This window comes from Fringilla coelebs (assembly GCF_963513975.1).
Source record: "Fringilla coelebs genome assembly, chromosome: 5".
Taxonomy (NCBI): domain Eukaryota; kingdom Metazoa; phylum Chordata; class Aves; order Passeriformes; family Fringillidae; genus Fringilla; species Fringilla coelebs.
Genome location: NC_140033.1, coordinates 32,219,001 through 32,246,984, shown reverse-complemented (window position 1 = coordinate 32,246,984; position 27,984 = coordinate 32,219,001). Strand labels below are relative to the sequence as shown.

Genomic DNA, 27,984 nt, shown 5'->3' with positions numbered 1-27,984 from the left:
TCTAGAGATCAATTTGCCTGCAGACTAAGAATATGCTTATTCTATCAGATATAGTTTTCCTATTGTCAAAGTAACTAGTACTTAGAAACAATGAAAAACCATACCCTGCAACTACAATTCTGACATAAAGAAAGCAGCATAATTTTTTAAAAAACCTAGTGGGTTTGCCAATTAATTTCTTTGCATGCTGTACAGATTTCCCTCTAAAGATTTCAAATCTCTTGAAAAAATACACTACACTCCAGAACACAGGGCTAACTTCTTGGGAAACCTAGAAGGGGTTGTGGCCTTCCCATAGCAAGTAGCTGTAGATGCCGCAGATGTTTCCACGTGATCTAACTGTGGAACATCTGACAGTTTTCTCATCTTATCAGCTCTAAGCTGCAAACTTCACCTCAGTGTGCCAGGAAGGCAGGGGGGACTTTAATTTAGGTGGATGAAGCATGGAGCTACCTGCACCAAAATATGCAGAACGCTGTCTGAAGCCAACTAAAACAAGAGGTCCTGGGCAGTGTTTCTTTATCTCTCCCTTCCCTCCCAGCCTCGCTTTAAATGACATATTGCTGTCACAAAATCCATGGAGTAAGTGGGAATTGCAAGCTGTCTCTGGCTTTCTACTCTGGTTTGCTTCTGTGACCATCACATTAACAAAGTCAACTGAATCTTGTAATTTTAGAGTTCATGCTGATACTTACTGACAGCAAATTTTTGATGAAAAAAAGCGTGGTAGATTTTTATCTGACATGATTCTTAACAGGTGTTAAAGTCCTCTTCTCCATGCAAATGTTGAGTTGAGAATAACTTTTGATAAACACTGTAAAGAATAATATACTTTCTGTACTTTAAAGCATGTCCACACTGGAATACGCGTTTTATAAAATGACTGAATTCCCAGAAACCTTTGAGACACTCGAACAGAGACATTACTGATTTTTCTCTCTGATTAGGAAGCTGATTTTAGAAACTGCATGTTTGTAATCTTGGAAGCTGAGTTAACAATAACAAAAAAAAGAAAAAAAAACCAAAACACACACGCAAAAAAAAAAGAATTAGTCTATGTATTTTTTTCCTAATTAAATGTTACTTTGATCAATAGCCTTTTAAATTCTAGTTGGATTTTCCAATTATTAGTAGGTAAGTACATTCCTTCAAATATAACATTCCATATGTGTGTGTTTATTTGCATTTTCAAGGGGAGAATGAACTACATTGGGATTCTGAGTTAGATATTAAAGCTCCAATCTACAAACTCCTAAAGAACTTTGGTAAGGCAAATCAGATCCTTTGCTCTGTGTGGTTTTTCCAAACAAGTTTTAGGCTCACAAGATATGGTAAAAATGGGAGCATGAATATAGGGGGGCTCTTTGTATGTGTTATCAAAGAGCTGAACACTTCTCCAGGATTGCTTCCAAAAGCTTGTATCATTTCCCCCCTGCCAACCCTGTCTGTCTAATCTTAAATATTCTTAAAAATTCTCTCATTTCCCAGCCATCTCACAATTAGTATATTTGCATTTGATTATAGGTCCAGTATTACTTTCACAAACAAACAACATTATGACATTATTGTTTTTACAGTTTTATAAATGTTTTAGGGCCAATGACAAGAGAGAAACCTTTTTATATATACTACCTACTTGAAATACTAATAATCTTGTTCTACGTTGGTCATCACATAACCAGTTTGTAACTGAGAATATAAGTCTCAGACAAAGAGTACCCATGACACAAACACCGTGGGAAAAGAATTTGTAACAAAATAGAACACTAAATAAGGCCTTGAATAGCTTTATTGAAATCTGTATAAATAAACATGCGCATTTCAAATGTAAACCCAAGTGAACTCAAGTGCAGACAAAATTTTAACCTCTGTCATGCAGGAGGTTAGTTTACATTAAAAAAAAAAAACCTCAAAGCAGCTTTAAAATACCAGGATGAAACACCAGTTTAATATCAAGGTATAAAGCAAAGCCATGTCCAACATATCTCATTTATATCCTGGTCAAATGCAATTTTTTAAACTTTTTAATGCTAACATAAATAAATAATTTACCAAAATGTGCACTCACAGAGTGAACTTTTATTTACAATACACAATTTATAACCTATTGTATTTGATTAGTTCAAGTGAAGAACATCATACTTTTTGCTTTTTTCTTTTTTTAATTTTAAACAGTGGGACACAAAGCAATTCTCCAGGTAGTAGATATGTGACATGTGCCCCCACATTTAAGAGCCCCTCTCAAAGGCAGTATTGTATGCAAATCAACAATACATTCTTCCAACTAGATCAAAGGGAAAGCAGCAAATCAAAAAATATTTCAAACGGTCACACTTATTTTGGCATCCTGGACCCCTGAACACAGTTAACTGAAATCCAACTTGGAGTTTGTATGCCTTATATACTGTACAGGTTCTGACTTGAACATGCAAATGCCAATTCTCTTATGAGTTACCTTTTCAGATACACTGTAAGGCTATGGTGAATTCCATCCGGAACACACAAAGAAAATTAACAGGCCTACCTTTAAAGTGATTTTGTCAATTAACAATTTAAAGGCAGGTCATATTGAAAAAATTCCCAACTAAGCCTGATACACAGTCATTACTATGGATACAGAATACTATTAACTCTGACCTTAATACAGAGTAGTTTGCAAGCTGTCAAACTACAAAAACTGGGGAGAGAGAACTTATAGCACAATTTAAATTTTGGACTGTTATCAGATAAAAAATTATGCATGTCTTAGAAGCAAGATAACAGGAATTATGTCTGCAGAGTAGATTCCAACAAGCAACAATGGATACTTACATTTAATTGAAAACCCTTTCTGTTAATGCAGCATGAAATCCAGAACCTGTTCCACAGCAGAAGTAAGATAAACATAATATTCTGGATGTTCCACTATGTCACAAAAGGTTAAAACACCTTTTTCAAGCTATTTCTTCTATTCTGACCGAATTAAAAAAAAAAAGAAAAAAAGGAAGAAACAAAAACTTGTTTTTTCAAGAAAACTACTTTAGGTATTTATGACATTTTAACTTGTACTCTGTTGGCAGCCTAAGGAAGATGTATATATTCATCCGGAAACTAGACTTGGCAGGAGTATTCTTGCAGTACTAGGAAAGTAAATGTCAGAAGTCCACAGATTTAATATTTTAGTTATTAATTCACATCCAAAACAAAAGAAAACATAATCCATCAGAACAGCAGCAGAAAACTTAAAAGGGGTTTATTTGTGATTTCCTATATATACCTTGTGAATATGAGACTGTAAATGCATTAGAGACAATTTCTGTTTAAGTTTTTATTGTTTCACTTCAAGTACTGCACATGTTAAAATGTAATAAAGATTTACATTCTATTATCTGAAACTCCCCATCTCAGATTTTTATTCTTAATTTGGTGGGCATTTTCACTCTTTCAATCCGTATCCCCAGTAAGAGAGTCTCTTTTATGGCTTCTAGGTCTTCCCATCAGTTAGTGTGCATACAATTTTCATTTTCTATATCATTATCATTTTCATTGCTGTCTTCATCACTTTCTAGTGGGATGCCTGTGGCAGCTGAAGCACCTTGTTTAGTTTCCCGGTCAAGTGGGAAAAAGCCAGTTCCACTGATTGTGTCCTGTCTCTGGTAGAAGAGCACATATGCTGCTTTGGACTGTAAAAGAGAGCAGTACATTATGTTCATGAGGCATCCAACAAAACATTTACAATCCAGGTTACTAACTCTTTTTCTTTGCTTCCAAGTATACAAGGTAAAATTAACAAAGAAATGCAGACCGTTTAGGTTACAGTTATTTTTACATGTTGCAGCAAAGCATTTTTGGTTTGTACTATCCTTTGAGAGAACACAAACTACTGCATACAAATTTAATACAGGTTTCACGGTTTACTCTTCATTTTTCCTGCCCTGACACAAAGACATCAACAGTCCTAAATTTGGAAAAATAAAAGATACTTGCCACTATCTGGTCCTCACTTGCAGTGGACACACTACTGTCATCAAAGTAGTACCATTTTCCATCATCCTTATTTTTTGCAAAAGCAGTATCTAGGGCAAAAAAGTAAAATGTCTCAGGACTTTGTATTTTCATAGATCTAATACAATCAGTTACTAGAGTGTGTTACTGTCTAACACTTCATATTTAACTAACTAAACCTCATTATCACTCACCTCATTAGCAAAGAGAGTTTAATCACTAACATTTCCCTTCTAAAGACAATGTATACTGTAAAGGACAGTCAAAATACAATCCCTCAGTCATTTTTTCTCTCTGCTTTCAAGGAGAAGCACAATGAATAAAAGGACAGACAAGCAAGACAAAACCAGTTGTAAGAGTACAGCAGCTCTTATGCTTTCTCTTTTCACAATATGCATAGCTAGAAGTATAAAAGAACCTACAATTACCCTTGAAAGCTCATTGCATACAGATTTTGGTGTTGAAATACTTGTGAAAGCATTTCAAGGTAACAGAAAAAAAAATTGTCCCTCAACCATTAAAAAGCACCATTGATTCAAAGTGATCAGTACTTCAATCAAAATCAACATGGAAAGAAAAGCTGACATCTAGAATGATGACACTTGTAATCAACTTACAGTGCCCTCCTCCCATTCCTCCATAGTGGTTGGAGACAGCAATCAAGTTGTAGCGGCAAGGCCCTGCATTGGGATTAATAAGGAACTCTGACATGTCCAAATCACTGTTAAAAAACAAAACAAAATAAGACAAACAACAAAACCCAACCAAAATTCAGTTATGTTAATAGCATTTTTAACCACAGTTTGGTGGTCTCAGAGCCCTTTGCTTCATATCTTCTAGTAAAATACACCAGACTACTCTGCCAGCGCATCTCTTTCACTCTGTGAGAAATGGAACAGGAACAAGCAATCTTCCACATTTTTACATTACAATTATTTTGCCAAGTTTATACTTTTAACCCAGAAGCATTCTGTCATTACTTTACTAGATCCTCTAATGGAAGCTGAGAACAAAGACATTTTATGTAATTGCTGTATTAAACACATGCCTCAGTCACGATTTTATACTTCTAACGTGAAAATATTTTAATTTCTTACTTTATTGGAAAATCAACCAATGTATCCAACTTGTCCCTCATGTATCTGCTGTAGGAAAAGCGCTTCAGATGAACTACCAGTACTGGGGGCAGTGACCACAAGTCTAACTTCTTAGTAGCTTGCTGATGTTCTTTACAGTTTGGACAATACCTAAAAGAAAAAAACATTAATTTTAAGTAACTGTAGTCCATATGAACATTAAAACACATTACCAAAGAGAAAGTCACGCTCATGGGAGAAACTGAACGAGCTCACACTCTTCATGTTCTGTTACTAATGCCATAGATATCCCTTCTAGTTTACAATATGCAACTGTGATCCCAGTGAAGCTCAACATCATTAACACAGAAGCAGCATCCCCCAATATCGGATTCTCATCTCCTACATCCCTGATCAGATCCCTGTATCCTTAGTTAAAACACCGCATTCTTGTATTTTATAAAAAAGCGATAGTGTTGAAAAACTAGCAATTTAAAAAAAGTGCTTAAAAATAACAACTGTGATTCTTTTAAGTTTCAATTTCCAAATTCATTCATCCATGACCCTATCCCACCCACCACCTAAAACCAGATTACAGTGATTCCTGGAACCTGGAAAAACTCACTACTAGAAACTTCCCTTATTAGTAGGCAAGTATTGAACAGGCTGTGACTTAGAAATTTCTGTTCCCTGGCATGCATACTGCAGTCATTCAGTAACTAATGCTCAGGGAGGAAGATAAGTAAGAATGAATGGAAGAAACTCTTCTGTGAAGTAGTCTATGTATATTCTACACTTTGGCATCTAACAAGTAAAAAAAAGAAAATAGATGAACCCTAATGAAAAGACTGCCAAGTGTCTTTTAATAGCAACATCAGATAATGACAAAAAAATTAGGAGAACTGTAAGGCTGGAATTGAAAATCTGTTTTCCCAGTTGGCTTAGAATATGCAGAATACAAACAGTGCTGGACTAGGGATGATTAACTCTTCTACATTAGACTTGTGATGACCTAACAAATAAAGAGAAATGTGATTAATGGTCTCTGGTGAGATGTGTCTAGTAGCAGCTGCTTGACTTCTGCAGTTGTATTTAGTAGTTAAAATACTCTGCTTAAAATGTGCTGCCAAAATGAAGTGCTTCACACCATAGCCAAGTTACATGGTATCTCAAACAATCTATCCAGTATTGTATAATCTAGCAAACCAAAAAAAAAAAAGAGATCCTGTAAGTTAGCTCCCTACCCTGCATAAACATAGGAGAAACTCTAGTGACAATGTTTGGAGAGCTCCAAAACTTTAGGGTATCCACAGAAGAAAAATTAGCAGACCCTCTTTGCAAACTTAATTCTCAGCTTAAAGGTGTTGATGAAAGATTATCTGCTAGAAAACTCCTGGAAAAAAAGGATCTTATGGGAACATACTGTAATAATGAATATTCAGATGTGATTCCAAATTATAATTTGGAAGAACCATGAACAGCATAAAAGTCTCTGCCAAAAACCTAATGGCTAGAACATGAATTTGAGGGGATTATTGACTACAGACATGCCCCATCCCATAAACTTGCTGTTTATGCACATCCCTATTTAATATATCAATGCAAGGCAAGTTCTGTATTTATGTATAAAAACTACAGTATGCACCAACCTCTCTCATCTCTGAAAGGAGTATTTGTTTAAACCACTACATTGAATTTGTCACAGTATTATTCATTCACTGTCCATCAAAGTTCACAGACTAGAGCACCTTAAGTATCAACCCTTCCTCCTTATTGCGAATGCACTGAAAGTCTTCATTACAAATATAACCTTTTGTACATGTTAAAAATTTTGGTTAAGTAATGGATCAAAAAAAAAAGCATTTTGAGAATTTTCAGCTATGTTTGAAATAACAAGATTCAAAATACCATTAATAAATCAGCTACTGATCTCTATGTTCAAGTGTGGTTTTGATTAATTTTGAGAAACAGACCATAGAACATGATTTTAATTTTTTGTGCTTACCATGGGTCTTCAGCACCTAGTTTTTCCTTTGTTGTGAACAGCTCAATGCAGTCTTTTAATTTCACAAAAGGCTTTTTGGGAGGCTTATATTCCACACTTTCATGTTTTTCAAAATCCTAAAGAGAAGTATTTCTTGAGTTAAGAGAACAAATGAAACAAAACTCATTTTAGTGATGTCGTCTTACTATAAACAGTAACTACAAAGCTCCTATATATGGAAAAACTGATTGAAAACCATTGAAGTAAAAAGTTTCCACAGCTTCAGATTTACTTCCCAGTTCATAAGCCTCAGATTTGCTAATTACATGGATGTATATATGAAGTTTATTTATGAGAACATATTTACTAAGAATAACATGAAAAAAGATATAGTTGCTTCTTCTTGTGAAGACTTACAACCTTGTATGTCACACTAGTTAAGCTGCATTTTTATGTTTAGTTTTTATTTGTGCTGGGAAAGGGAGCAACATAAACAGCTTACCTCTGCTGCACTATCATCAAAGTATCGCTTCTTCAATTCAGGATCCCAATCCAAAGCAAGGAAAGATCTTTCTAATATAAAAAAAAATGTTTTCTCTTAATATTATTTCCTGCTTTATATGAAATTGTATTAACTTTGGGCAAACACTCTTCAAAATAAATTAAACAATGGTATAATGAATTAATTACAAAAAATTGAAGCACATAAAAATTCTGTATTTCAGAAAGTCAACTGCAATAAAAATTTAGTTATTTATACAGAATTTACTATTTAAAAGAAAAATATATCAAACAGCACACAAATAAAATGTAACATGAGAGTCAGAAAAGAGTCTCAGAACCAAATATTGCCCACTCTGTCCCCTGTGACTTACCATCAAGCCTAGGTTGCCTATCATCAAATCTAATATGCCTGGTATCATCTTTGATGTAGTTTATGTCAGCATTGCCTAAATTATTGAACTGGAATGTAAACAATCGCTTTTTGTGTCCCGTGAGTGGTTGACCTTTGCAAGTATCCTCAGTACACAATCCATTTTCAGAGTCATTGTCACCCCCAACTGAGTCTTCTGATTGGCTGTTTTCATTCTCTGAGGGAAGCTCCTGATCCTGGCTGGATTCATCATCTTGCTCATCTGTTTCCATTTCACCTTAAGCAATTGGAAGAATGAAGAGGAAGAAATGAGACAGAATGACATTGAAAAACACTAGACAGTTAACTTCCATTTCAAATCCAACACCCAATACTAAACAAGTGTAGATATTCCACTCTTACTTGGAGATCCTTCTTCATGTATTCCATTTGGGCCATTACCATTGATACCATGGTCCTTACAGCAATGCAGGGAACCTTCAGTGTCTTCACTTTCAGTACATGTTTTTACATATCGGCTAAATGTAACAAGTGAAAGCAACAGTTAGAAGCAATGGATTGTTAAACAATTTTCATTGTTCAAACGGGTAATTAAACTGTTATCACAAGTTCTTGCTACCGTATTGTATTTCTGCACTCCCTTCTGATTTACTCAGATTATCAGTTTTATTGCCAAACGTGTCTAGTGTTACAAGCACAGGAAAACCTGCTCATATGTGACTGTATATTTTTGGCAGCTACTTGGTCTGAGACAACTTGATTCTTAGTCTCACTTTCTGTTTGTCCAGTATTCATTTTTTTAAACTGCTCATTAACCATATTACAGATAAAAGTTACATCAACGAGAAAGAAGCATAAATTTAAATTAGAGGTTATATGATTTTAATTTCTTCTATATAATGACACTAATTCTAGACTAGTTTCAGAAAGTGTCTACCACAATAAAGTGTCTACTACAATAAAAATTAGTGCATAAACTTGAACAGTAGCTACAGGAGGTATAACCATAGCATAATAACTGGAAAATATTTCCACTTTACCAAGACCTAGCAAACAGCTAAGCATACAAGAGAATTATTTAACAATACAGACTGACTCTCTACTATTTGTCAAACTATTTGTCTTCTCAAGTAATTTTTGCATGAGGTCATGCTAACAAAAAAATCAAATTAAAATCTACATCAGTGGCTAAAACTTTATATTTAATTATCATCAGAAAGCAAATACAAGTACTCAAATCTAATCAGTATGTTAAAAACGCACATGAAAGTACATGCTTACCGACACCAACTATTAGCATTATTCTTAACAAACTAATTTTTCTTTTAACATTAAACTTACCACATTCTTAGCAGCAGCAGGTTATACAGTTTATCTTCAGTATTGTTTCTAGGCACTGCTATGAGAAAAGGTTGACCAAACAGTAAAGAACCACTATGGCTGTAGCTAGTGTGCCTGCACTTTTCCCTTAAACAAACAGGAATTATGACTTGTTCCGTATCTTCTGTTCTATTGATAGCAATTTCAAATCTAGAAGAAAAACAATCAGAAATACAAAGAAAAATGGTCATGGAAAAGGCTACAAAGGGGAAAAAGAAAAAAATATCCTCTCCCAGTTTGATCTTTATCTGGTGTCTAGGATTTAATCTTTTGCAAATAACTAAACAAACTGCAAAGAGACATGAAGTGCGTTATCTACACTTACACATAAATGTCATCACGTTCCATAATACTACTTAGATTTTCATCCATGCCAAATATCCTGTGGAACCTGTGATTGTATATATCAGTAACAATCATCTGAAAAGAAAATGGAGTACACATTGTTAAACCAGGTTAATACACACTAAAATGCTATTTGTTGTGCTTTATTTAAGAGATCACTCTTACCTTATCTGCAGCAACACCAGACAAAGCTGACAATGCTGTGCAAAGATCCAATATATTTCCAATTTTGGGAACAACTACTTTGTACTAAAAAGGAAAATATAATTTAAATTTCTTAAGAGAACAAATATACATGAGGAAAAAAGCCCAAACAACACATGTCCAGCATACTTCACGTATTTCTTTCATATTTTTGAAATTTGTAAAGTATGTAGATCAACTAAGACAAATAGAAAAAGCTGCTCAAAATGTAGCAGTTATATGCTCAACTTTACAAATACACATACACTGATTTATTACTCAATTTATTACTTTATACAATACTATTTTCATGTTGTTTTACTTTTTCAGTGAGAAGACAGTACTAACAGTACTAAATTACTTAAGATTTGCATTTCAACAGTACCTTCTAATTCAAGCATTTAAATAGTATACATACTATTGAAAAGATTATTCAATCTGGAATACAACACAAGTTGTTTATAAAGTATTACTAGGAAAAAAACAATGGCAGGCAACAGATTCTCATTTCACATGCAGAGAGAGAACTTGATTTAAGTCAAAGAAAACCTCTCTGTGGCTTCCCTTATGCAGTGCTCCTGAAGTTTGTAATAAAACTCCACACAAAACTCTTACCTGTTATTTGCATAATAAAGACAGGATTAATTAGAAATAAGGTATTATTAACTCTGTAATTAATTTCCAAGCATTGCATGCTATATCCTTAAGTTTTATAATCATTTTGACTCACAAAAACTCTTCTGAAATGGTGCTCTTCCCAAACTATCAGCTCCAGCACAACCATCTCACATAATGAGTTGCGTTCAACTGCTTCAAAAGTTTTCAACTACTTTTTGTCCCCTGTGCAACTACTGTGAGTCCCCTATTTTCACAATTAAATTTCTAGAAGGCTCATCTCCCATCAGTTAATACACCTCCCTTCACCTTCAAATTCCTCAACTCACTGAGGAACTCAACTCTCATTGCCTTTGAGAACACTCTTTTCTCCCACTTTCCTTCTTATGGTACTGATTTCAGGTGTCAGAGCCTTTTTGAATGCCTGCATAACTGCCTGTGTTGTATTTTTTTCACCTATCCTCATTTACTGTATAAGGTACAGCTAGAACCATTTACTCATGACTTGGTTATGATAACCTTGTGTACATTTTTTCACGACATTCTAAGGTGTGTAATATCATCCCCTTCCTAAAAAACGGCAAAAGGGATACTCTTCACAAAGAAATCTCATCTGAAATGTTTTGACTCATTACGAGGTGAGAGCACACTTGAGATTACCCAATATATTTAGTCATAGGGTTTTTTGCACCACTTATTACAAATATTTACCTTTCGTAATTAAGAAACCAAGAAATTAAGTCTTACAGATTAAGTATAAATATTTTTATAAATCTAAAAATTCATCACAGTAGCTCTCAAAAATTATATCAGTCTACATTTTAAAGATTAAGAAGCCTTATTAACACAACTATAAAGAAATTACCAATTCTTTCTTGAAAGTGTACAAGGTATGTACAGTCTTCCTCAGCTCTGCATAGTCTTCCCCACTTTCCTAAGTGAGACTTCAGAACACATACCAGGAAAATAAAGCTTGTTGGATTTGCTTATAAATTTTCACTGTGTAAAGGAACTTGGGCTCCTTGTTAATGCCTCATGAATCAAAGTGTTTGTATGAAAATTAAGCTGCTTACCTGCATAGGCTTTGCAAGTGGATCCATTCTAACTAAATAAACTTCCAAAGTGCGTTCTTTTTTCATGGGTAATGGAAGTGTCAAGTAACAAAAGGGATCAAAGGTTACAGATATCTTAGCACATTCAGGACAAACTAGGGTAGATTTAAAAAGGCCATGAAATATATCTACAATGATGGAATCATTTCTCTTTAAATGGTTTTCCCAGGCTTCTTCAGCAACCACCTGTAAACAAAGCATGATCTGGGTTATGACAAAGTAGTAGGAAATGAATAGTGAGAATTATTAGTAAAAGTCCTTGGCAAGAACATTTTCAGTAACACCTAAACACAGAAATGTCACTCCAAAGGACCCGTAAGGAATGTTACTACTATCAGGTTTGCAGGTTAAAAGATGTATGCTTTTCCTAGGACAGAGATCCTGTCAGTGGTATTGCACAGACTTTCAAGTAGCTTGGGGGTAGACAAAAAGCAGATAAAACTAAAAATTCCAACTGAATTAACTCATACTCTTAACAAAAGAAGAGTTTCCCTAAAGTAAAAGTACTGGAGAGAGACAGAACGCTGCATACTGTGGATATATAAAAAAAAAAAGAACAGAATGGGAATTGTTTTTTCAACTGGACTTAGCATTGAATTGAACAAGAAAGATGGTCGTAATGAAGTCTTAAAAAAGAACTTACCATCCTCCCATCCCCCCTCATTATCTTAAAAATAAATACAAAATCACACAGTTTCTCAAGATGCCAATTTTAAAGTTTTGTCCTGTTTTCTGAAATGTCTCCCAGAAAAAGCCCCACATAATCAGTTTCCCAACCTTCCAATGCATAATCATGTAGAAGTATCTTACAGCATACAACTTTGACTAAAATGAAGATGATCAGGTCCAAAACCCCTACCTTGTCTGGTCTCCCATCTGCATCCTTTAATTGAATATAAGGCTTTTTCCTAATTCTATTTAAATCCTCATGTAAACCATCCAAGAGAAAAGCCAGCAGCTCTTGACAATCTTGTTGTTGGTAACCAGAAAATTGTGGTGCAAATCGTCCCACTTGAGTCTAAAAAAAATAAACGCAAAACTCCTGATATTTTAACTGTTAGAAGGAGTAGATACTTCTGAGATCCTATAGCAGCATATTGAAAAGGTAAAACTTGTAGCTAGGTAAGCTTTTCATTGGAGACAGAAAGTCAAAACTAATTCTCAAAGACCAAAGCACAAGGACAGGTGACACCTACTGAAATATACATCCAAGTGTTTTACCAGTTAAATGAATGAACTGCATACTGATAAACAGTACTTAAATTTATTTTTTTTGCATATTTCTCCAACTTTTATACATATAAAAGAACAAAACCAAAACTGACATGCACATTCCATGAAATTTCCTTACTGACCTTAAATGCTCTTGGGGTAACATAGCTGTATTTTCCTGACCACATTTGCTTGATAAGCTCAGCATAAGATTTTGCTATTTCACCTCGCATTCCTAAAGGATTGTCAAAATTCAGCTCTTCTTGGTATTTATCATTGAGGAAGTACTCTGTAAGAGGAGGTGTGTTGCTCAGACACTGCAAAAAATAATACAGTCTTTTTAGAACAGTGATTTGAATCAGTTCTAAACAAAGAATGTTTTAATTTTGTTAAAGCAGCCACGAATTGTAATGTCTAGTGCCTGGAAGGAAAAGAGAAAAAACCCTAAACAATCTTTTCCAGAAACAAATAATGGCTTTAAACCAAGACTGGCTACAGCTGTCATTACATGTTATGCACAGATAATAACTGTCAGGAGCTTTACCTCAAAAATTATAAACCAGAGTAGTCCAAACAACCCACAGCATGACAACATGATTTGTATCAAGATTTAAAACAAACAAAACAAGGTGTTTGTCGAGACACGAATGGCTTTATGAAACTTGTTGCCGGAGGTTGTAATAGACGCGCAAAGTGGAGAGTGCATACATATTTGGAACAGAGAGGCAACAGGGCTTATTACTTCAAATTATAACATATTCAGAGTAACATTTGAAAAAATATTTCTTTTATTTTAGCAGGTGAGGGAAGGTGAGGATGCTTGGCCTTTTCCTTCTCTTTGTTAATATCAGCATATGAATGCTGCTGGAGACAGCAATCTACGCTACAGGGACTACACTTTGAATCACGGTGCTAAAGCCCTTGCTGTGTTCTTTTAAATCTTGTGATGCTTTTTAGAGCTGAAATTAGTCCAAGGAAAGCAAGGACCTTGTTTTAGATTTACAGGCCAACTGTACCAGTCTGTCTCCTCTCTCAGCATTGGGAGACAGCAGGACGTAATCACTGCAGTATGATTTACAATTTCACTTTCAATTTTTGTGTGCTTCTCTTCATACTCCTTTAAACATAAACATTTCCATTAGCGAATAATCCCCATGCCATGCCTTATATATTCTTAAGAGTTTTTTCATTAAATATTGTAAGCTTTTCTGCATTCTTTCCTTTATTACAAGATCTGAGGAAAGGTCAAGTATTTCACCAGTCTCGTCTGCCTCTCTGTAAACAAGGGGAAGAGCTCCACTTATGCTATTGCATAAGAGACAAGGATTAGACTGGAAGAATTGCAACTTTATTGAGCAGGGCAAAAAAATGTTATTCCTATGTCTGCCTATCATACCTGTGCAATATTACAAAGCAAAACCAGTCACATGCTGTAGAGAGCTGAGTTTCATGCCTATATCAAACTCCTTCCTTTCTCTTCCTCCTCACCTAAAGCTTTCAGGATCTGTCAACACTGCAAAAAAAAATTCCTGGTATTACAGACACTTTTGGACACTCAGGGTTGAAGAAATCTCATTTTTCTCTTGCTATATGGCAAAGAGCTTTTACTTCCAGTAGTGGTGATCCCAACTCCTCCTACCTCGCAGATGTGTTGTCTTCTGGATTATTTTTGGGCTGGTTTAGGAGATGAAATCAGTTCAACTGTTCAGTTTAGTGTGAGGAATGTCCAACACAAGGAACTAAATAATGCAAAAATAGTATATTTTTCTACAGGTCTTTCTGTTAATCGAGCATTATACAATGTCCTGACAATCTGGAGTCCATTAAAAAATAATTCACCAGTTTCTAGTTTTCACCTGATAAACTGATTTTGTCACTTTCTCGGAATATTACTTAATATTTGTAGTACAAGTCAGGAAGATTACTACAGATAACTTCCCTTTTTCCTTTAACAATGTCCACATTACAACATAAGATGAAACTGATGGTAGCACTGGAATACACAAATGTCTATCTCAACACAGCAAGTTTTGAGGTACAGAGCTGACATATTTTTCTAGAATACCAGATCCCAAAATTTTAAAAAGAGTAGCTTCTAGAGGACCTAATCAAGTTGGCCATATATGCACGGATCTTTTCAATGTAACTGACAAAGTTAAATGATTACAAACACGTTTACTCTTAGAAAAGGCCGACAATGGAGAATTATTTAAGATCATGATTAAAGTCAGAGGAAAAAAAAGCATCCAGAAGCCAATTTGAAGGAACCGTACATTCTTATTTTCTCATGTCATACGTGAAGGGAATCGTACATTTTTATTTTCTCATGTCATGTGTTTTAGGTTATCAAGGAAGCCTTATGGAAAGTGTCTGTTAAAACCAAGAATCTACTGTATGTGTCCTGTTCAACCTAGTGATTTGGGGTTTTCTGTTTGTTTCAAAACATAGACAATAAGTAATAGACTAAAAGTATACCAAAAGGTGAGGAATAATAGCAGCCAAAATAGGTAAACAAATACAGTAAAACTATGGAAAACTGTGAACTAAAGAGCTAACAGAATGTCACTTCATTTCAGGTACTACTGTCTCTACAAGTTTTCTTTAACCAAAAAAATTTCTGTAAAGTTCTCTGAACCTGAACTGATCATTTGAAAAGATCATGGGAGGTTATAGAACAGAAGGCAGAAACTCCAACACACAAACCACAGGAGAGAAGGTTAATCTTCAGCATGACAAAGGTTAACACCGAAATCGTACTTTCATGTTACATATTAATAACATGGAAAAAGTTATTAAGATGCACAGGAAAATGAAAAAGAAATAATTATTTTTAGTGTTATGTACACATGCACATATATATATATACACCTCTCAATGCCGTAGTCTCACTGGAATACTGTGTATAATACCAGCCCATGATAATGATTCCAAGTCTACCTGTCCTATGAAACCTTTGTAGAAGGGGGAAATATAATAATAAAAATAGTCAACTCATACTCTTCTAAATCTCTGTAGTTTAAGTATGGAATAATTCTGATATAAGAGTTGGCACAGAACTAACTGATAGAAAGAACAAAAAAAAAAAGAATGAAGAGGGCCACCAAGACAGTCAGTAACCTAGAAGCACTGGCCCTGTGAGAAAAGACTGAAGCATCAGGGCTTGCTCAGGCTGCAGAAGAGAATGTTTGAGGGAGGCCCAAGAGCAGCCACCTAGTACCTATAGAGAAGTTAAGGAGAAGATGGAACCAGGCTCTTCACAGTGGCATATACTAGGAAGAAACAAAACAACAGGCATCAGTGGGAATATGAGAAGTTAAGAATATAAGGAAAAAAGTTTTCACTGCAAGAACAGTCAAGCAGTGGAACTAAGAGGCTCTACCTTCTTGGGAGTTTTTCAAGATCCACCTGGATAAAGCCCTGGGCAACCTGCTCTGACCTCAGAGCCAACCTTCCTTCGAGCAGGAGGTTGCACCAGAAACCTCCTGAAGTTCCACAAATCATTCTATAATCCTAAGGGAACAAGGAAACATTTCTTCACATTCCATATGGAATATTGCACAAAAATAATGATAAAAATAAACTTCCAAAATAAAGAAAACATCACTACCTATCATGCCAGTGAACTGGGGAAATGAGAAGGAGACAGCAGGATCATGAATTGACATATTGAAAATTGAACATTCCTCTAAGGGTCCTGGTTCTTCAGCTTCAGGTGCTACTTATTAAGAATTTTATGTGACATTGAAATTTCGTATTTCAGCTTTCTAACAGAAGACCACAAGCTGCCAGACTGAAAAGAAGATCCAAGGCATAGGAGAAAAAGTGATTTACTTTACACCTATTTGTGTCTATCCTACTTTTGTCTGTATGCTATCAAACATGGCAAAAAGCGCTTAGTTAATGTGCTCCTTAATTCAAACTCCACATGCCTATGGCAACTGAAACAGAACAATAAAAACTTAGTAATTTCAGGTATTGGTGAAATATGCCATCTTTTGTCTAGATAAACTCACAGCCATAAGTAACTTCAGAAGGAATTTTATTCAGCCTTCTGAAGAAAAAAAAACATCTGAAATACCCATGTCAAAACTTGTTCAAAGTCAGGTGTATATAATCACACTGATGGAAAAAATGCATTAAAATCTAGGAAAAAATGAATGTTTTTAGTGAAAATATTTATGTTTTTCTTATCATATTTTTTAACCACAAAACGAAAATTTTGGAACTCTCACATTTTCACTGTAAAAGAAAAAACAAAAAAACCCAAACATTTCCACAGAGCTCTAATCTGTAATATCCCACCAAAACAGGAAAGTAATACTTGGGAAACATCCACAGGTGGCAGCACAGCAATGCTTAATGAAACTAATTTTTTCTAATTTATTTTCAGCTTAGAATAAAGCTATGTAGCTAAGTGAATGTGAATGAAACATCTGCTTGCCAAATACTTTTTTTAATATGGGTTCAAGTATTCATAATAATATCTATTTCATAAAATCTACACACTCCCTTTTGTCTTTCCTGTTTTATTTCATGCTCGGATCTGCAAAAGCAGACATTTAGACCTAATTAGAAAACAATCAAGCCTTAGGTATTTACACTAAAATAAAATAAATACATGGAATATTTCCTTCAAAAGAATCTGAAAAAAAACTATACAAAAGTTCCAACACAACCAAAATAAAAATACCAACTTACTGCTTTTTTTAAATTAAGGAACAGTGGTAAGAGAACAGCACTTGGGAGATATACAATGGTATTTTAACCCTCTTGGCCTTACTCTCATTCAGCTTGCATCTGTCTGTAATCCCACAGAGGATCTTACCTATCTCTTCTTCATCTGTTCTCCAGTTGTCCTGAGCTTCTTAACACTGAAAGCCCCTACTTGGAAGGGCAAAGGTCTCCACATAATCACACAGAAGGGTAAAGTGGCAAGCCTATAGACTGAAGAACTACTAAAGAACTTGCAACAAAATTTAAGACATTACCAGGATTTTCACAGTTCTACCTAGTATGTTTACAGGGCCAGAACCTTCACACAAATTTGTGAGACTCAGTAGATGAGGCTGTGTAAAGGAATTGTCCCTCTTTGTCAAGGAACATTGATAACAGTTCTGATGCAAACTTTCTTCACTGTACATGAGACAAGACCAAAGAGAAGCTGCGTGAGGAATGCAGTGGTTTCCGAAGCAGAAATGGCTCCTCTGTGAACGCTCAAGTGCCTCAATGTTCCCTGGAAAGCACAGAATACTGAGAGAAGTGGCAATCAGCTGGAAAATGGATCAACCAAACTCTGCTTCAGCTGAAGGAAGCTACAGTGATCACACCCAGCAGGAATGGAATGGATGGAAGCAGAGCTTTTGCTACATTAATGGAATTTAAACTATTTCAGAGTCTAGTACTCTACAGTAAACTATTTTGCTTAAAGAAAACAGATTTATCCTGAAAACCAGCCCTGTGTTAGCACAATTGTGAAGGAATACACTTTAGGAGGATAGGTAAAATAAAGTAGGTGACCAAAGCAGATTGGAGAATCACAGAATAGTGGAGATTAGAAGGCATCTCCGCAGATTCTCTGGTCCAACCCACTTGCTCAAAGACAGGTCACCTAGAGCAGGTTGCCTGGGACTTCGTTCAGTTAGGTTTTATAAGCACCTTCAAGGATGGAGGCTTCAGTTTCCCTGAGAATCATATTCTACTGTTTGATAAACCCCTTTCCAAAACAAAATTTCCTATATTTAGGAACTGCATATGCTTCAGTTTGTGCCCATTGCCTCTTTTTCTTTCAGTGGGCACCACTGAGGAGAGTTCAGCTTAGTTTTCTTCACTGTTCTCCACCAGGTACTTCCAAAAAATGGTAAAATCACCTTGGAGTCTTCTCTTCTCCAGGCCGAACAGCCCCAGCTCTCTGGCTCTCCACACAGGTCAGAAGCTGCAATCTTTGATCACCTGTGTGGTCTCTCACCAGACTTGCTCCCTAAAGTCTCTGGAGAGCCCAGAAGTGAACTCAGAACTTGGGGGGTGTCTCTCCAGTGCTGAGTGGAAGGAAAGGATCACCTCTTTCAGCCTACTGGCAACACACTTTGTGCAGCCCAGGATGCTGTTGTCTGCCTTGGCCACAAGAACACACTTTTGTCTAGCAGGATCCTGGGTGCTTCTCTGCCAAGCTGCCTTCCATCCAGTTGCTGACCCCCTGCTGCAGTGTGTACTGGTTCCTGGGGTTGTTCCCCCTAGGCACAGGGCTCTCCAAATGGCAGCACAGGTCCCAGGTATAGCAATTCCTCATTGCAGATTTGTGTGATCTCTCATCTTGCTGAAGGTGTACTCCATCACCCAGGTAAATGCCTAGAGCAGCCAATATTCCCAAGCAGAATTCCTGATTTTACCATTCAAATAGTATTTGAGCCCATCTTTTCGTTGCTTCCAAGACTAAGACAGATCAAAACATGTTCAGAGTGCTCTGGCTATAGGCATTACAGCCAGAATAATCCAATGTTACTTTGATAAAACGTGAAAATAATAGCAATTTAGAAAAGCGAAATGCATGCTTTCTGTGTAACTGAGAAAGATGAAAGTGGTGGCAAGAGGAAGACTGCAGCCTGTGACACCTCAGTGCGTTAACACATACTTTCACTAAAATGCACTTCCATGGATTTCTTAAATAACAATAAACTCTGAATAGTACTTTCTTTGAGACATACAGTAGGATGAACTGAAAGATACAACTCCTTGCTAAGAAAGCCACTAAATAATGCATTTGAAAAAACACACCTTCAAGGACATATTAAAAAGGTACCATGCCAAACTAAAAGCTACACTGCTCAATAAACACCTCATTTTCTTACCTAGAGGACTTGTCTTGGTAATCAGCAAACCTGTATTTATTAATTTATACTATAGTATCTCAGAATTATTTGAAAACTTAATTCTGTAGATGTAACTGAAAAGCAATGAAGTCAAAGCTGATAAAACTTCTAATGAAGACCTCAGAATGAAATCCGTTTAACACAATGGGATAATGACGTGACATGTAACAAGTTTGTTATGCTGCACAAGACGCCTAAAGGCAACAACCTGTGCACCAAATTCTAACTTAAAGGTTACTTCTGAATTACATACATGCATATCATGTATACCAGCTCAATTAAGGTTTGAATGAGTAATTTAATCAGTATAGCCTGATGAACAAGGTAGAATCATAAAAAAATCTTAGCAAGAATATTCTTTGAATTCAAACCTAAAACCTAATTCTGGTTGATGCACTAGACAAAAACACACGCTTTTCTTTCCAAAAGCATAATGACGTAATTCAGTAATCATGAGAGGTTATGTGTAGCATTTTTAGTTAGATGGACACTGCAAAATGTGTGTCCTTCCCCTTCCAGTTTAGCCATCTTTTGTGTAGCATGCTAAAAAATATTTAATTTCTGCACTCTTCAACTGCTCTTCAAGTATCTTCATGGAAACATTTTTATAAAGAAGTTTAATTTTATGGATATCTTACATCAACAAGTATGGAACAAGCATGGAATTACCCTATATACCACTAACAGGTGGGGGCTGACAGGCTAGAAAGCAGTTGTGCATTATATGACCCAGCAGTCCTTTTCTGTGGAAATGTGATCCTGCTGTTCATCCTCATGGGGAAGGTATCCAGGTGCAAACTGGGCTGTATTAGCAACTGCGGTCAGAGGCAAAGGGGAGCAAATCTTCCCCTCCATTTGGAACTTGCGAGACTGCTGCAGGAGCACTGTCCTCTTTAGGGCTCCCCAGTGTAAGAAAGAGCAGAGAAAGGACACCACCGTGGTCAAGGGGTTGAACAATATACAAGGAAAGGCAGAGCTGCATGCATTAGTTCAATCCAAAGAAGACAAGACTAAGGGGAGGGTTTTGGCTCTCTGCAACTACCTAACAGGAAGCTACAGAAAAGTAAGACAAAATGATTCACTGATTGTCATCACAAAGAAGGGACAGAAGTATCTACACACGCTATGACACTCTGGAACATTTTTTCTTTTGAACAAATTTCAACAACTTCATACAAATGTACTGGGAATTCCTTTTTTACTCCAAGAGGCTAAACAACGACTCCAACTTTTGGGTTGTGTTTTTGGGTTTTCTTTAATTTTACCCAAAGAAATCACAAACCTAAAACAAGAACTCTTCTAATGACCAAGGAGGAAAGGAAGATAACTCTGCAGCATGCTTGGTTAAGATCTAATATTTTCATACTCAGCAGGAAAATATGTGAACAAGAACTTAAATGCATAGAACAGTTTTGTGACAGAAGATTGCTCCAATGACAAAAGGCAAATTCAAGAACTAAACACAACCAAACAAAACTCCTAGTTCTGACTGTTAATTATTCGATAACTGCAGCTTCCATTTAAAATTAGAACACTAAGGTTTCTTCATGTAGAGGTAGTGCAATAATAGATATACTAGTACTTCTCTTGCATTCATAGCAAAGAACAAGCTAACACATTCCTGTAAAATATCTCATCCATGAAATAGCTATTCTGAGAGGAAGGTCAAAGGAAAATATTTTCCAAGGTTCCTGCATGTTAACCTGTGCATTAAAAGTACATAATGAGTCAGAAATAAAGCCCCAGTAGTCTACCAGTCATCTACTTTTTGACACATTTTTCAGTACTAAAATTGGTACCCAAGTGCATTTCAAAAGGAAAAGGCAGTTTTTGTAACATATATGAACGGCAATTACTACAAAAAGCAAAGAATCCCACTTCAAAAGTTCACTCATGTAGAACACTGGTCAAACCTCTTTCTGACACTGATCATAATGAATGCAGCTATGTAAATCAATTTTTAAAGTATACCAATAAAAACGTATTATTTCTTCACTTTTAATCTTATCCTGCTTATCTACTTATCAGATCTCTTAACATCAGTTTTGAAAATGAAAAAATAAAACAAGACACTATTTTCAAGTAATAATGCTAGTTGATTTTATTTTAAAGTACATACCTGAATTGCTGAATTCATGAAACATGTATTCCCCAAGTTACTCAGGCCACATAGGCCTGGCTGCTCATTGTGTCTTCCTGGCTCTGAATAATCATAATTCTTATAAGCAGTATATGATGGGAGACAATAGTTTGAATTTTTCACACTGTAAGAAAACAAGACATCTTTCACAATGTAAACATGTAATCTATAGTACTTTAAAGCATTCATGTACTTTATAGACTTAAATGATTAAAAATGTTAAACTAACTTTTGCGAACAAGTAAAGATTTAAAACACTTTAATGTAATAGCATTAATGTCAAAGTCACCTGTGCAAACAACCAAAATCAAACGTACTGCAGTAACTGCAATTATTACATCCCTACCCCTTTTTTATAGGAGCAGCTTCACAGCTTACTCTATTCTTCATTGCTCTATCATATTTAAAACACTCAGACTTTAGACACCACCAGCAGCAATCAATCATTTACGTTCCTTTTGCATCCTGCTACTGCAAGAGTGAGGTCGGTGGGAATGGGAATGCAGAGTTACAGGTGAAAGCTGAGATTTCCAAGGCCACTGTGGCATAGCTGCCTCACTGCATCAGACAGTCTATTTATAGCTTCCCTGCTAGGACAGCACAATCCAGCATGCAAATGCAGAAAAGCCTTGAGAGGTAAAGGAATGCGCAAAATGCCTTGCAACAACTTCAATATAAATCTATGCTGCATTTGTGTGCAGATAGAAGAAACTGTAGAAGACTGAAATAGGTAAAATGATGATGATGATATTTAAAACAATTTGTTCCCAGATGAAATACAAACATATCAAATATAAACTAACCCTCAGAACAGTAAAGTGAGAATATCTGAGAACACTGTAAGAGAATGTTTTGCGATATATTAGAAAAAACCTAGCAATCACAACCACTTTAACCATTTCAGGAACTGATCATAATGAAATCTGTGTGACAGCAGCTTTGGCAAAAGTTCAGGAGTATTTCTGCAGCTACTAAGCATCATTCACATTAGAACATGAACAAAAATTTGAAAGTCAGACGCTAAGAACGAAGGAAAAATATGCAGTGCAAAGAATCAATACTGTTAAAAAACTGAGATTTGTAATTGTAAAAGCCTGAGGATGCAAGTGCCTAAAGGTTACACTCCAGCCATTACTCCTGAACACTATCATGCTTTTTACTGAATTCCAACTGTCTCCTCAGTGCACAATTACTCACTTTTCATAAATAACGATTGCTTTTTAATTATCAAAAATTTCAAACAGAAGGGGATGAAGATTTCTCGCTCTTTCAATGGTCTTAGAAATATGTGTAATTTATGGCTGTCCATAAAGTTGCTATTATCACACTTTTACATCTGTGCATTTCTTTTTAATAGCTGACTTTCCCATTAGTCCTTCCCTTTTCTATACATATGCATTTTCTCTGCTCTCTGGCTTGCCCCCAAACTAGCTAAGAGGTATTGTGTTCACTGGTCATTCTTGATTTAAAAAACCCTATAAAATTAGTGTTCACTCACTTATGAGAGATCCCCAGGAAAAATTACCTTTAATCTCCCAGTTGCAGCCCAGTTACTGCAGTGAACTCCAATTCCCTTGGGCTGGTAAGCCTTAGTTCCCCCAGGAATCAAAACCACAAGCTTGCCACTGGTGCTAATGCAACCCCCACAATATAACCGACCCAACAGTGCACAGTAGTAACAGCAATGCACACACACAGGGTACACAATAAGCTTCTACTTTCAGCCTTGCTTCCTTCCTAGTGCTGTCCTGACCTGACTTACAGATAACATTTTTCACATGCTTAACAAAAAAGAAATCTCTCTGAAATTTAGATGTAGGGGTAGTGAACAAATTGAATGTAATTCTTCTGGGGATTTTCATTTTTATTTCCTTCTCTACAGCTTTGCCTTCTTCACAAATTGACAACTTTGGAGGGACACTAGAAAGCTAAGGAAATGCGAATGGTATTCTGTGGCTGTAGCTTACTCATGTGAAAGATTTTCTCAAATTAGCTGAGTACCATGACAATAATTTAGTTGAGGATAAATGCAGTGTGTATTTACTCTAAGGGACAAACTGTCAGTTTACTTCTCAAAAGGGAAAGACATTTCAGAGCTCTTTTATCTTCTGTACTGGCCCAAAGAAATATATTTGAGGGGTTTAGAGATGAAGGTTACCACTCATCCTGTAAATCAGGTCTATTAATATATTTTTATTTCATGGTTCTATGATATTTTATCAAAACATATCCTACAAAACATTGCCTTACTGTTTGCAGGCTACTAGATGTCTCTTTACACCTCCATCCATCTGCAAACTGTTTTGTTGTGGAAAAATTATTTTTATATAAATTACATTGTTGCTTTGCTTTTTATGCTTTTGAGCTGGATAAAAAAGAAATTATTATTAACAGTCAATAATAAGTAGCTAACAATGGAAAGCAAGTAAAGATGCAAGGTACATCTACATTAATTTAATTAAAACAGAAATATCCTAGAAAAAGTGATAAGTGCATGTCCCCAAGCCTCCAGCTGCTTTTCCTGCAAAACTTTCCTACCTTTAATGAAGGAACAATGCAGGGAAAAGCAGAGGCCTAGTATGAAGATAAGCAAGTCAAGTAAGAGCAGAAACAGAAATAAAACACTAATACTTCTAACAAAAAAATAGCTTCACAAAAGTAAGGCAAGATTTGAAAACATGAAACCATCTTCAGACCCTTGAACAGAGCTCTTGAAATGGCAAAAATGGTAAAAGCAGGTTTCCAAATGAGATTTTACTATCTGCAGATTATATTTTGAATTGCATGTGCTAGATCTGAAATGACTTGTTCGTACCTTCTGTATGTGCCTTTAGACAATAAAGCACCTTTCAAAGGGTGATGATGAACCCAGAGCACTCACTGTACAGTTAGAGCTCTGTGAAGCATGGATTTTGAACAGAGAAGACTGGAAAAGCACCATTTGATTTGGAAATGACATAATTTGACAGTGGAATGCCATGTACCAACAGGTACATACATACAGGAATTCGAGTTGCAATAATGAGCCAAAAAATTAAAAGTTTGGAAAGTTTACTGAGCTTTGTAATATTTCAACCATTTTAATGCACTGACGATGTATTTTTGTGACCAGCCCCTTTAAGAAACTTATTATCAGGTTTCATCAGATTTTAGAGATACCTGAAGCAGCAGGAGGCCCATGTCACTACATAAAGATTACAATCTTTATTTTTTGCTCATTATCATTGTCTGGAAAGCAAAAGATAACATTATAATATATTTAAATTGCCTTTGTCATAATATTTGGTTATGTGTCAGGTACACCATTAAGAAACTGTTTCTAGAGGTAATATAATGTAATTAACACTTACACTTCTTAGAACAAGCACATGAACAAAGCTGCCAGCTATTCCTCTTGACAAACTGACACTACTAAATGATGCAAACAAGTCATTTTGGGAGCTTAAAGCAATGGTTACAAACGAAGGAAACAGAATAACTTCTCAATTAATTCCCCAAGCAAAATCCCTGTTCAGGTGTTTTTAATCTCCATCCCACAAAATTTAAAAAGCACTGTATATGAGATGTATAGATGTATTGCTTTATTAACGGCAATAAATATAAATTCCAGTAAGACTTAAAAGATGTGTTTTCTCCCTGCTCTTCTGCATCCCCTAACACATATTATACTAATCCCCCTGTGTTATTCTTTCAATAAGATCACCAGTAAAGGCAAAAGAACATCAATGATCAATTATTTGGAATCCTCCATTCCATCAAAGGAAAACTCACATTTACAGAAATGCAGGCTTCAGACTGGATAAAATTTGCACAAGCTATTTCTGATATCTAATGTATAATTACCTCAACATAAAATCAAGTATCTACCAACCTGAGGCTTACTCTTACACAGAACACCTCCTGGATTAGAAAAACATTACAGAAATGTGTACCATACAAAAAAACGATGAAACTTTCAGGTTTTTAACAAAATTTGTACTCTATAGGCGAGCTCAGGTCATTGCAAAAGCAGGCATGCAATGACTAGTATTTATGACCATTAATACACACAACCTGTTTAATTTTTCTGCCTTATAAATCGTCTTTGCCAGCTAAAATTATCTTCAAAACAAATGCTGGCATCTCCTTTAGAGTCACAGCATTTCATGCCCATTTGGAGATGCCACAGATCCTAGAAAGCTACAAATTTATAATTTCAATAGTGTGCTAAAGGAAAACATGCAATATAACATAAATAAGGCAGAAGCATAAGCATGAAAATAAATTCCAGACAAAGCTGACATTAAGTAGTTAATTAAGAAAATAACAAAGATAGTATTAATTAATGAAAAAGAAGTACTTTCTTAGACAAGGAAATATTTGCAAGAAGAGTGGAACATTCTGAACATACAATTATATAACAGAATTAAATACAGAGATGTATCTTTCCATTTACTATTTGCAGCCAAAAATTCTTAATGCAAAAGTATGTACTTTAAAGTACAAAGTACATAATGGATATGAATTCATCACTGAACATAGACTCTGAGATAAGTGCTGCTAAAGATTCATCTGTATTACAACTTGTATTAAATTATTAATTTGTGATTAACAAAATATTGTAAAGTCATCATAACTGGATTACTGCATTGTAAGGAAAACCGTATACTTCTGAACTGAATATCTGTTTCACATAACATCCAGATGAAATGTACTGTGTTTTGATACACAAAAGAAAAATGACTGGTATTTCATAATACTACAGAGTACATGTACCTATGGACTGATTAACAAATGCTTAAGTTATAGTTAAAGCACTTAAAAGGACCAATTCCTTACCAAATTTGAAACTTATATGACTTCCTTTTTAAAACGTATTTCTATTGAAAATTATAACTTGTAAAATAACAACAAACACACACCTCTAAATGCCAAAATTTTTTCTTAAGTTCTAAGTCCTAAAAGCTCACATTTTGGCTCCAAAATCAATCAAGAAATAAAATTAAAATCAGGTAAATCATGTGAACAAAATATCTTTAAAAGCTGTAATAGCTGGCAACAAGTTTCATAAGTGCCTCCTAAAAAAACCTGTATCACCAGCAAGAAGCTAACATTAAAAAAAAAAGAAAATAAGAAAGCCTTGATGGCTTGATTTAAAATCACAGCTCCCTAAAAAAAAGTCACTCTTTAGTGTTGTGTTTGGCAACACCACTGCCTTTTGCTTAAACACTAAAAGAAGAAGAAATTAGTTCTCAGCTGGAGGCTCAGCTGCGATCAGGTAACTTTTCACAATCATATATACAATACTCTTCTTATTTACTACACAGTCACACACAGAGTAAAATAGACTGCAGTTAATTACACAGATTTTAACTTTCAACAGTGAGAGTTGGGGCTACTCACAATTAGTAGAAGCACAAGTGACACTTCACCCCTTAGGAAAAATCACTTCTGATAAGTGCAGTATTTAACTGGAAGATATTGTATATTTAACGTTTATGTCACCTTTTTATTATTTAACATCTTCAAATGTGATCACAAAATGCACGTTTGGAAAAATACTAAAAATTTGAATGAATTGTAAGAGTAAGGTTCTTCAACTTTCCCCAGCTTGCATTAAAGATGAGTGCTCTCTGGTTTCAAGCATTTGAAAGATGCTCCATTATCTGTTAAAGTGAAATAATTCCATGTTTTTCTATATTCACCAACTTTTTTTACAGTTGTGTACAGTAACAACAACAACAAAATTACACAAAAAGTTGGCCAATGCAATAGGAAAGCTCTTCTTTTAGAGTTTTATCACATTATTTATTTTAAAAACCTTCTAATTTGGAATATAAAGAAGAAAGCATGTAAAAGTGACAAGTCTCTTATTAAGCCTTTGTTCACTGCAATAGTCAAGCATATAGCCTGATCTCTCTCAAACTTCTAGCACTAAGAAAGAGAAGTTAAGCTGCTGGCTATATTACAGCTAACACAATCCAGCTGTCATGATTTGATATCAAAGTGTTATGGAAATAGGCTGCTCTAATACCTTATGAGCAATAAACAAGGGAAAACCCGATCACCATAAGTACTTTATAACTTTCTAGTTGTCCATTTAAACTCAGGCAGGATAATAATAGCAACAATGTATTTTCAGAATTATTAACTCTAAATGAAGTCTATACCTTTCCTTACAACAGCTGAAATTCATTTTAGTGTCTTCCCTGCCGGAGAGTTAAGAGTTACAAA

The 27,984-nt window shown here is 35.3% G+C and overlaps 1 protein-coding gene across 2 annotated transcripts in view; it reads right to left on the bottom strand.

The window, feature by feature from the left end:
• Nucleotides 1–1,761: 1,761 nt before the first annotated feature.
• The window catches only part of USP15 (ubiquitin specific peptidase 15), a 61,448-nt gene continuing 35,225 nt past the window's right edge, over nucleotides 1,762–27,984 (bottom strand). Inside the window, exons 8-22 of one of the 2 annotated variants that reach the window (XM_084206606.1) lie at nucleotides 21,751–21,895; nucleotides 12,909–13,082; nucleotides 12,413–12,571; nucleotides 11,515–11,739; nucleotides 9,809–9,892; nucleotides 9,624–9,718; nucleotides 9,260–9,448; nucleotides 8,321–8,436; nucleotides 7,920–8,195; nucleotides 7,547–7,617; nucleotides 7,066–7,181; nucleotides 5,082–5,231; nucleotides 4,602–4,705; nucleotides 3,967–4,055; nucleotides 1,762–3,662 (exon numbers count right to left, since the gene is read on the bottom strand). In XM_084206606.1, the coding sequence (XP_084062732.1) occupies nucleotides 3,477–3,662; nucleotides 3,967–4,055; nucleotides 4,602–4,705; nucleotides 5,082–5,231; nucleotides 7,066–7,181; nucleotides 7,547–7,617; nucleotides 7,920–8,195; nucleotides 8,321–8,436; nucleotides 9,260–9,448; nucleotides 9,624–9,718; nucleotides 9,809–9,892; nucleotides 11,515–11,739; nucleotides 12,413–12,571; nucleotides 12,909–13,082; nucleotides 21,751–21,895 (2,179 nt within the window). In that variant the 3' untranslated portion in view covers nucleotides 1,762–3,476. Of the gene's footprint in view, nucleotides 3,663–3,966; nucleotides 4,056–4,601; nucleotides 4,706–5,081; nucleotides 5,232–7,065; nucleotides 7,182–7,546; nucleotides 7,618–7,919; nucleotides 8,196–8,320; nucleotides 8,437–9,259; nucleotides 9,449–9,623; nucleotides 9,719–9,808; nucleotides 9,893–11,514; nucleotides 11,740–12,412; nucleotides 12,572–12,908; nucleotides 13,083–21,750; nucleotides 21,896–26,171; nucleotides 27,417–27,984 lie in introns of those variants that run through there. The other variant, XM_084206607.1, reaches the window with a different exon arrangement.